General features: G+C 35.6%; 1 protein-coding gene across 1 annotated transcript in view; it reads left to right on the top strand.

Annotated features, from left to right (window-relative positions):
- Positions 1 to 11,471, top strand: part of LOC107681368 (plexin-B1-like) — a 91,387-nt gene that overhangs the window by 58,494 nt on the left and 21,422 nt on the right. Inside the window, exons 6-11 of the mRNA XM_016477644.1 lie at positions 4,942 to 5,042; positions 5,170 to 5,302; positions 6,713 to 6,869; positions 7,810 to 7,918; positions 8,488 to 8,596; positions 9,902 to 10,576. Coding sequence (XP_016333130.1) covers positions 4,942 to 5,042; positions 5,170 to 5,302; positions 6,713 to 6,869; positions 7,810 to 7,918; positions 8,488 to 8,596; positions 9,902 to 10,576 — 1,284 coding nt within the window. The remainder of the gene's footprint in view (positions 1 to 4,941; positions 5,043 to 5,169; positions 5,303 to 6,712; positions 6,870 to 7,809; positions 7,919 to 8,487; positions 8,597 to 9,901; positions 10,577 to 11,471) is intronic.

Here is an 11,471-nt window from a genome sequence, read left to right as displayed (position 1 = left end):
TGATAGAATTCAAGAGGCATTAGGCACCTCTCTCAGATCCTTGTACGTCGTTTTCCTTTAATGAGACTTTGAAGGGCTCTAGTGCTAAACCATTTCAGCAGACACTTTCAGCACTTTTAGTTAGACCTGTCCACATCCAGCTCTCCTCGTGTCTCCAAGGTGTCCTGTTGCAACTGATGTAGTTTTATAAGCCTAAATATTCAATTAAACTTTGAGGAAGTTCTTAGGAGCCGTTGTCAGGTTACTTATTGAAACTCTTTATTTATTTATTTATTTATTTATTTATTTATTTTTGATCTCATGTTAGGTGTTCCTGGGTAACTCAGGAGAGGTGAAGAAGTACTCCACCCTTCTCATCCAACCTGGTTTGGCCATCAACAGTGACTTACTGCTGGATTCCACCCATAGACACGTCTACATCATGACCAGCCATTCTGTGAGTTCAAACATCATGTCATTAGTACACTACCAGTCAAAAATAATAATAATAATAAAAAAATGTGAAAGTCTCTTATGTTCACCAAGGCTGTATTTATTAGATATTGTGAATTTAAATTGTAATAATAGTTCATAATATCAAATAATTGCAAAATTAATGCAACATATTAATAATTAATTATTAAATAATTAATAATTGAGCAGTAAATCAGCATATTAGAATGATTTCTGAAGGATCATGTGACACTGAAGACTGGAGTAATGCTGCTGAAAATTCAGCTTTGCATCACAGGAATAAATTACATTTTAAAATACATTCGAATAGATAACATTTATTTCAAATAATATTTCACAATATTGTTTTTTTGATTAAATAAATGCAGCCCTAGTGAGAATAACAGATGTCTTTCAAAAACATTTTAAAAATCTATCGTAATTATTCCAAACTTGTGACTGATAGTATAGGTCTTGTAGCTGGCCAATAGCATGACATTTTTATTTGTATTTATTTAATTATTTAATCTGCTGTTACTGGTAATCACCTTTTAAGGTTTTTTTTTGTTTTGTTTTTGTTTTTGCAAATGTTCTGATGTATCGCACGTATAAATGTACTTATAAAAACTGTAAAACTGTATTTGTTATAATTATAGGATAATTATGTTTAAAAATAATTTTAGTTTTGGCTGATTTTTGAAAATGTTGTTTAAATAAAAGCAAATTTAGTCTGTAATGAATGTTACAAATTTAGTCCAAATTTCTGGAATGTTTCCCAAATTTACTGGAAATTTTCAATTTTTCTGCAACCCTAGTCCTGCTCGAGATTTCTAAATTGCATAAAATGTCTTGGTTTTGGCTTTGTTTTTCTGTTGTTTTCACACTTGCTAAAGATAATGATGGAAAAATAGTTTGACCAATAGCGTGCAGGCTTTGTACATAATCGACCAATCATGGTATGCGAAAAAGTGGGATCTACAATGTACGGTCAAAGCAATGTAATGCTTACTTATATAATGTAGAAGAACTGTAGAGAACATGTCAATAGGAAAACAAAGCCAAAACGTGGACATTTTAGGCAATTTGGAAAAAGAGGACTGTGATAACGACCCAAACAGTCACAAAAGAGGATCAACATCATAGGAGCGAAGTTGGAGTCCAAAAGGTTGTTTATTTCAAACAGATGTGCAAAATGTGAGACTAAATATGTTTAAGATCTTAAAACAGAGATTGCTGATAAAAGCAGTCTGAAACTAGAACTGCTAAGTACTTCAAACAGCACTAACTCCCCTCCACAACACTGAGGCTGGAGTTTTCTATGCTTACACAGCATCACAATCTTGTAAACGAGCTCTTATTCCATCCTACTACTAGTGACAGCCATCTTAAATACACATTTTTCCCACTTTGCTAATTGGAACATATCGTGTTTTTTATAAAATAAAGTCTTGTCTCACAATATGATTTATTATTGTGAAAATAAGTATACGTGAAATATATACGTGAAAATAAGTAACGAGTTATGTAAATAAATACAAATAACAATAAAAAGAGGATGGATAAATCAAAGCATATTTGCACTAGGGATGGAAAGATTACTTGTTTGATGATAGGCTAAATCATGATAAAATTCCCCACGGTTAGTATTACAGTTTCATATTTTAATTATCATTAAAACCGTATTCGATTACCGCGATTTGAACAACTCAGGATAAATAAATACTATCCAGCATATAGGAAAGTTTTAAATAACGGTTTCAAAATAGTTTCGTTTTGTGTGAAAACATGACGGAAAAGCTGAGAAGTTTTAAAAGAGTGCTAAGGGAATTATACAAACGAATATACGAATGAATTAATTATATGAATGTACCTCTGAAGGTTCTGACTGTCTTCAGAAAAGATTCGACGGCATTTTGTTTTCATCTTCACTCCATGTATTACCTAAAGAAATGTTCTTAATCGCAATGCTGCTTTGTACACAGAGATTACGGGAAACAGCTCTAATTCTGCTGTTCCATAAGCGCCACCTAGTGTCAGAGAGTGGATTTACAGAGTTACATTTACATTCAGCCTGTGTTTTAGTGTTTATGCAAACAAAAAGTAATTTTATTCATTGTTTGCGGATTTTGAATACAAAACGTGGTGAAATGATTTATGAGGTCAACTGAAGACTGGAGTAATGCTGCTGAAAATTCAGCTTTGCATCACAGGAATAAATTACATTTTAAAATACATTCGAATAGATAACATTTATTTCAAATAATATTTCACAATATTGTTTTTTTGATTAAATAAATGCAGCCCTAGTGAGAATAACAGATGTCTTTCAAAAACATTTTAAAAATCTATCGTAATTATTCCAAACTTGTGACTGATAGTATAGGTCTTGTAGCTGGCCAATAGCATGACATTTTTATTTGTATTTATTTAATTATTTAATCTGCTGTTACTGGTAATCACCTTTTAAGGTTTTTTTTTGTTTTGTTTTTGTTTTTGCAAATGTTCTGATGTATCGCACGTATAAATGTACTTATAAAAACTGTAAAACTGTATTTGTTATAATTATAGGATAATTATGTTTAAAAATAATTTTAGTTTTGGCTGATTTTTGAAAATGTTGTTTAAATAAAAGCAAATTTAGTCTGTAATGAATGTTACAAATTTAGTCCAAATTTCTGGAATGTTTCCCAAATTTACTGGAAATTTTCAATTTTTCTGCAACCCTAGTCCTGCTCGAGATTTCTAAATTGCATAAAATGTCTTGGTTTTGGCTTTGTTTTTCTGTTGTTTTCACACTTGCTAAAGATAATGATGGAAAAATAGTTTGACCAATAGCGTGCAGGCTTTGTACATAATCGACCAATCATGGTATGCGAAAAAGTGGGATCTACAATGTACGGTCAAAGCAATGTAATGCTTACTTATATAATGTAGAAGAACTGTAGAGAACATGTCAATAGGAAAACAAAGCCAAAACGTGGACATTTTAGGCAATTTGGAAAAAGAGGACTGTGATAACGACCCAAACAGTCACAAAAGAGGATCAACATCATAGGAGCGAAGTTGGAGTCCAAAAGGTTGTTTATTTCAAACAGATGTGCAAAATGTGAGACTAAATATGTTTAAGATCTTAAAACAGAGATTGCTGATAAAAGCAGTCTGAAACTAGAACTGCTAAGTACTTCAAACAGCACTAACTCCCCTCCACAACACTGAGGCTGGAGTTTTCTATGCTTACACAGCATCACAATCTTGTAAACGAGCTCTTATTCCATCCTACTACTAGTGACAGCCATCTTAAATACACATTTTTCCCACTTTGCTAATTGGAACATATCGTGTTTTTTATAAAATAAAGTCTTGTCTCACAATATGATTTATTATTGTGAAAATAAGTATACGTGAAATATATACGTGAAAATAAGTAACGAGTTATGTAAATAAATACAAATAACAATAAAAAGAGGATGGATAAATCAAAGCATATTTGCACTAGGGATGGAAAGATTACTTGTTTGATGATAGGCTAAATCATGATAAAATTCCCCACGGTTAGTATTACAGTTTCATATTTTAATTATCATTAAAACCGTATTCGATTACCGCGATTTGAACAACTCAGGATAAATAAATACTATCCAGCATATAGGAAAGTTTTAAATAACGGTTTCAAAATAGTTTCGTTTTGTGTGAAAACATGACGGAAAACCTGAGAAGTTTTAAAAGAGTGCTAAGGGAATTATACAAACGAATATACGAATGAATTAATTATATGAATGTACCTCTGAAGGTTCTGACTGTCTTCAGAAAAGATTCGACGGCATTTTGTTTTCATCTTCACTCCATGTATTACCTAAAGAAATGTTCTTAATCGCAATGCTGCTTTGTTCACAGAGATTACGGGAAACAGCTCTAATTCTGCTGTTCCATAAGCGCCACCTAGTGTCAGAGAGTGGATTTACAGAGTTACATTTACATTCAGCCTGTGTTTTAGTGTTTATGCAAACAAAAAGTAATTTTATTCATTGTTTGCGGATTTTGAATACAAAACGTGGTGAAATGATTTATGAGGTCAGTACATTTTGAACATTTCCAGCACATTTTAACAACACCGTGATAATACTGATAACTGTGATAATTTAGGTCACTAAATTATCAATCGTGATAAGAAAAATTCATACCGTTACATCTCTAATTTGCACAAACATTTCCATAAATGAGCTAAAATGAGCGCTTCCCCTCAGGTTCGCACTTATTGCCACGCCCACTCAGCTAGATCAGGAAATACATAATAGCAATACACCAGAAACAGAACACAGTAAAACAGTGATGGAAGACAACTTTAAGGATGTGTGGTCACTCTAGTTGAATAATTTGTATGATATTCAAATAACATACTGCAGAATTTCCACTCACAATCAGCACAAAAAATGTGGAAACTCTGGGCCATTGCTGTGGCCGTGTGTGATGTGTGAATAAGTGATTTCTCCTGCTGTGCCGTGTGGTCAGGTGGAGAAGAGGCCTGTGGCAGAGTGTGACAAGCACACTGATTGCACTTCCTGTCTGGCAGTGAAGGACCCATACTGCGGTTGGTGTGTTCTTGACGGCCGGTGAGTTTCATCTTGTAATTCCCGCTTTGGACTGCAATTTTCAGTTTATTTTAGGAGTATTTCTCTCTGTCTGCCGGTTATCTTACTCATCCTCCTGTCTGGTCTGTTTTTCTCCTCGCTCCTCCAGGTGTGGGATGCGTTCAGACTGTCGGCTGGGCTCGGTCGAAGGTCACTGGCTGTGGAGTTTTGATGAGCAGCAGCGGTGCTTGAGAGTGGAGTCACTGAGCCAATATAACGCCAGCCTTGGAGAACAGAAACAGGTATAAAGTCATTCAGTCAGAAATTGTGATAAAGTGGGAAATTTAGAGCACCATCAAAATTCAGTCCTCCTTCAACCATAAAGCCTAAACGTAAACCCTGCAATATTTCAGTTAATATCTTTCATTCACTAAGATGTAAGATTTTTTATGTTTTTTTAAAGAAGTCTCTTATGCACATCAAGGTCAAAACTACAGTAAAAACAGTAATATTACAGTATGTAATGCTAATGCAGTTTAAAATAACTGCTTTCTTTTGTAATGTATGTTGAAATGTAATTTATTTCTTTGATGCAAAGCTGAATTTTCAGCGTCATTACTACAGTCTTCGGTGTCACATGATCCTTCAGAAATCATTCTAATATGCTGAGTTGCTACTCAGCAAACGCGTATTAGTATTATCAATGTTGAAAACAGTTGTCCTGCTTAATATTTTTGTTGGAAACTGATGCATTTTTTTCAGGATTATTTAATTAATAGAAAGTTCAAAAGAACAGCATTTATTTGAAATAGCAATCTTTAACGATTACCGGTTTGACGATAAATCATGATAAAATTCCACACGGTTGGTATTACCGTTTCATATTTTAATTATCATTAAAACCGTATTCGATTACCGCGATTTGAACAACTCAGGATAAATAAATACTATCCAGCATATAGGAAAGTTTTAAATAACGGTTTCAAAATAGTTTCGTTTTGTGTGAAAACATGACGGAAAAGCTGAGAAGTTTTAAAAGAGTGCTAAGGGAATTATACAAACGAATATACGAATGAATTAATTATATGAATGTACCTCTGAAGGTTCTGACTGTCTTCAGAAAAGATTCGACGGCATTTTGTTTTCATCTTCACTCCATGTATTACCTAAAGAAATGTTCTTAATCGCAATGCTGCTTTGTTCACAGAGATTACGTTGAAAACAGTTGTCCTGCTTAATATTTTTGTTGGAAACTGATGCATTTTTTTCAGGATTATTTAATTAATAGAAAGTTCAAAAGAACAGCATTTATTTGAAATAGCAATCTTTTGTAAAATTATACATTTCTGTACTGTCACTTTTAATCATATTACTGCATCGTTGTCTCAGTTAGCATATGGTTAGCGAGCTACAGTAATTAGTCTCTAAGCTAGCGGACTCTGCCACTGCACTCCCTAATGGGATAATTCACACAGTATCTTGCCTCATTTATAATGCTTAAAAGCTTTTTCCCTAATTATTGTAATTTTTATTTAACTTTTCCGTAAGGGATGCTTTTCTAATTAATTAATCAAAGCTATAAAGCTTATTGAAACAAAAAATATGTTTTGAGTTACTGGACAATGTTTGCGAGATTATAACCATGGTTAATATGTTTCTTTTGTGTGTGTGTGTGTGTGTGTGTGTGTGTGTGTGTGTGTGTGTGTGTGTAGATTGCTGTGGGTGTCCCGGGTTTGCCCAGTCTGTCAGAGGGTGACATGTACTCGTGTTTCTTTGAAGACACTGAAACAACTGCTTCGGTCCAGAGCACCACAGTCACCTGTGCCACTCGTGAGGCCCACAGACTTCCACCGGTGCCACAGGGAGAGGGTAAGAAAACCCACATGCTAATGATGTTTGACATGACATGTTTGAATCATTTTCTGTGAGACGACTTAAAAACTGGCCTTAAGGAACTGGTTTGCATGTGGAAGAGACTGTTTGCGATGTGTGTGTGTACCCATTTTTGAGTGAGGAAATCTTTGTTTTCCCATGATTGTCAATGTGACATTTTCTCACAATTTAGAGTGATTACCATTCAATAATATTTTAAAATAATAATAACAATAGTGCTTTAATTAATCAAAAAGTGACTGTAAAGACATTTATAATTTTACAAAAAATGTCTGTTTCAAATAAATACTGTTCTTTTGAAGTTTCTATTCATCAAATAAACCTGAAAAACAAGTACTGTATCAAGGTTTCAACAAAAATATGAAGCAGCACAACTGTTTTTAACATTGATAATAATAAATGTTTCTTGAGCAGCAAATCCACATATTAGAGTGATTTCTGAAGGATCATGTGACACTGAAGACTGGAGTAATTATGCTGGAAATTCAGCTTTGCATGACAGGAATAAATTACATTTGAAAATATATTGAAATAGAAAACAGTTTGTTTAAATTTTAATAATTTTTCACGATATTACAACTTCCATAAAATTTTTAATCAAATAAATGCAGCCTTAATGAGTACAAGATACTTATTTCAAAAACATCAGAAAAATGCTACCAAAACCAAACATTTGAACAGTAGTTGATCACTCTGGAATTCTATAATAGTCATGTTCCGGTTTCACTTCCTCTGTTGGTTTTTCCGCATCATTACGCTTCCATGGAAGCATTCCACTGAAACGTTAATGATATTACATGAATGACGAAAAAAGCTGTGGATGGTGCATTTAACTTGTGTAACCTGATGTTCCAGTGCCATAATATCCGTTTAACCATTTGACCCAGACTCCTCTCATGTTTGTCCTCTATAACAGATTGTGTGTCCGTCACGCTGTCCCTGCGCTTTCGGACGGTCACCATAGCTCTCGCAGACTTCACCTTCTATGACTGCTCTGTGGTGCAGCAGCTCTCTGGCACCAGGCCGTAAGTCACATGGACTCTCCTGCATTTTAATGCCACATGAATAAAGCAATCACAAAAATACAGTACAATGTTAACAATATTGTAAAGTGGAAAAGTGTTAACCACTTTTAGCGTCATGCCATCATCATCCAAGAGCAATATTAAAACATCCATTGGTGAGCGGCTGTCATGCGTTGAAGAATGTCCCAGAGGCGTGAGAGGGGCAGGGCAGCTGTCTCGCTCTCCGGACCTCACTAACACATCCCTGATGATTTAACAGCTGTTTCCCACATTCCACCATTCCTCCGCCCCGACCATCCTCCCTTACCCATACACCCCTGCAGACAGCCGCTGATGGGGCGGCTCTCCCTGATGCTGTTTTGATTTGCGATGTGAGAAAGCTGTGAACTCAGCTCTGTGTTGTTTGATGAGTTTAGGGGAGTCATGTGTAATTCTAGAGCTCAGCTATTTTGGATGCTGGGCTGCTTTGCTGTCTTCATCTAAATGCTCAGAGTGGTGTAGATGGGTTTAATTTATGCAGTCACTTCTAAACTTTTGGTCCATTATGTTCTGTCTCGCTCTGTTTTTAGGTGTAGGGGCTGTGTGAACAGCCGCTGGAAATGTAACTGGTGCATCCACCAGCATGTGTGCACTCACCGGTCCATGTGTGACCGTGGTGCCATCATCTACAACCAGCATGTAAGTTTTTGTTGATATGTGAGGTCATATATGTGAGTTTGACATGCTGTGCCATTATAGTGGAGCCCAAAAGTATGAGACCTACAGTGAAAGTGCATGTGTATATTTTAAAACAATAGTTTTTATATATATACATTAGTGCTGTCAAACGATTAATCGCGATTAATCGCATCCAAAATAAACGTTTTTGTTTACATAATATATGTGTGTATACTGTGTATATTTATTATGTATATATAAATACACACACATGCATGTATATATTTAAGAAAAATTGTGTTTATATATTTTATGTTTATATCTTATATATTTTTATTTATTTTATGTTTATATATATATATATATATATATATATATATATTAGTTAATGTGTAGTAAAAAACTTATTTATCAACATAACACTTTGTGGAAAGTTTAATTAGAAAAAAGTATTTGATTTTGTCCCCATTTTGTTACAAATTTGATTAGTGAACTAGAAATAGTAGAATATGAAATTGTGAAATGTTTCTTATTAAATTTGTCATTTATTTTCTTTTCTTTTTTTCCCAAAACATTTATTTCTATTAATTCAAGTTTTAAATCACAGTTTTTAGTATGGTCTCAGACTTTTAGACCCCACTGTATGTGTTTTTGGCTCCTTTTTGCTTTGAATAACCGTTTTTGGTTCATATAAACTGCCATTTAAAAGTTTGGAGTTAGTAAGACTTTTTCAAACAATTTAATACATTTTTTTTTTTAGCAAGAATGCATTGTTACAAAAGATTTCTATTAAATAAAAGCTGTTCTTTTGAACTTTGTATTCATCAGAGAATCTTGGGGGAAAAGTATGTTTCCACAAAAATATTAAGCAAAACCATTGTTTTTAACATTGATTATTATAAGAAATGTTTCCAAATCAGCGTATCAGAATGATTTCTGAAAGATCATGTGACACTGAAGACTGGAGTAATGATGCTGAAAATTCAGCTTTGCATCACAGGAATAAATTACATTTTAAAATATAGTCAAATAGAAAACTGTCACTTTAAATTATAATAATGTTTCTCAGTGTTACTGTTTTTACTGTATTTTTTAATTAAATAAATGCAGCTTTGTGATCAAAACTTCTTTCAAAAACATAAAATCTTACCAACCCCAGACTTTTAAATGGCAGTACACATAACGCTTGCTTGTGTGTTTTATGATTTATAATGTTTAATTCAGCACCATTGTTTATGGATTTGAGTTGATATTAATTTATTTCAGTTGCTTTTTATTTCTTTTTTTCTCCTCATTCTTTCTGTTGTGTCCTATGTTCGTCTAAAGTTTTCGCTCCCCACGTCTGCTCCTCAAACAATAAAAGACTTTGACGCGCACACGTACACCACCTCCATACCCACGACAACAACAACCCTCTCGACCACTGAGGTTGCCATAACGACCGAAGCCTTTGTTATGACTACCCCTTCAATGACCCCGCCCACTACTCCAGAGCCCACCACCACACCTCTGGAAACCACAACCCCACTCGACCCTCCACCCACCACTCCCAACCACGCTACAACCTCCTCTACGCACCCATCCAGCGCCACTACAGAGTCAACCGATACCATCACAGAGGCCACCACCCTCTCCAAAAATGCCTCTTGGGTGGAGGAGAGCATCCAGGTAGGTTTGCTGTCAACGCCGACCCCGCAATCATACGAAGAACTGGTGGGACCTTCGTCACGTGAAGAGGCCGCTGAAGTGACGCTGCCCGCGTTGAGAGCTGGGGAAGTGGTGACGATGGGGCCGTTGATTGAAGCGCTGCCCTCATCCTCCTCTGAAGTGGTCACCCTCTCGCAGGCGGAGATGGATATAGATGCTCTTATAGACACGGGCATCCCTGTGTCGTCAGCCAGCGCCCCCTCTGGCGATGGTGAGGCAGGGCCTGATTCATCCGATTTCCCCCTCGCTCCAGACACAGACTACCAGTCTGATTCGGCTGACCTTTTCCTCCTGGTGAGTGTGGTTCCTCGGGCCAACTCTGCTCGCTGCAGATGCTGGAGGTTGAACGTACCTAAAGCGTAAATTACATGCGTGAATGATGGGATATATAATTAAATGGATGAAAGCAGTTCTGCTCTATTACTAATTCAACCGTAATTATACATTAAAGTCATTTAATGTCACAACATTAAAGCAATGTTCTGGGTTCATGATGTTGATTTGCACAGAAATTCATTTGACTCATCCACCATCAGTTTGTAAAAACAAGCCAAAAACTGGGTTACAGTAACACACTCGCAGTTTAAATGGATAGTTCACCACCCAAAAAAGAAAATGCTGTCATTTACTTACCCCTCATTACAAACTAGTGTTGTCAAAAGTACCGACTTCGGTACCAGTCAGTACTGAAAATCTAAAAATGTGACGATACCAGCATTTCCTGCGAGCATTTTGAGCGCTGTTGAGTGGATTCTTAAACACCTCTGAGTGGCCATTTTGTTCAGACGCTCAACAGATATGGCTGTGATTGGCTACAAATGATCATGACGCTCTTCACATACACACGGGAGCGTTTGAAAGCCGCGTCTATCAGCGGATCCATCTATGAGCAGATATATTAGAGATCTGCTGATAGACGCGGCTTTCAAAAACTCAAATGCTGGTATTGTTACATTTCTAAATTTTCAGTACCGACTGGTACCAAAGTTGGTACTTTTGACAACACTATTACAAACCTGTTTGATGACTTCTTCGGTTGAATTAAAAAAGTATTTTGTTCAAACAATGAAAGTCAGTGTGGCCCAAATATGTTATTTTGGACCCCTTTGACTTTGATTGTTAGGATAAAACAGCTGAAATTTTTTTCTCTCTCTCTCTTTCTCTCTCTCTCTCTCTCTCTCTCTCTCTC

This window comes from Sinocyclocheilus anshuiensis, unplaced genomic scaffold, assembly GCF_001515605.1.
Source record: "Sinocyclocheilus anshuiensis isolate Anshui unplaced genomic scaffold, SAMN03320099.WGS_v1.1 scaffold881, whole genome shotgun sequence".
Taxonomy (NCBI): Eukaryota; Metazoa; Chordata; class Actinopteri; order Cypriniformes; family Cyprinidae; genus Sinocyclocheilus; species Sinocyclocheilus anshuiensis.
The sequence above is the reverse complement of the archived record's forward strand: the minus strand, read 5'-3'. Positions and strand labels throughout refer to the sequence as shown.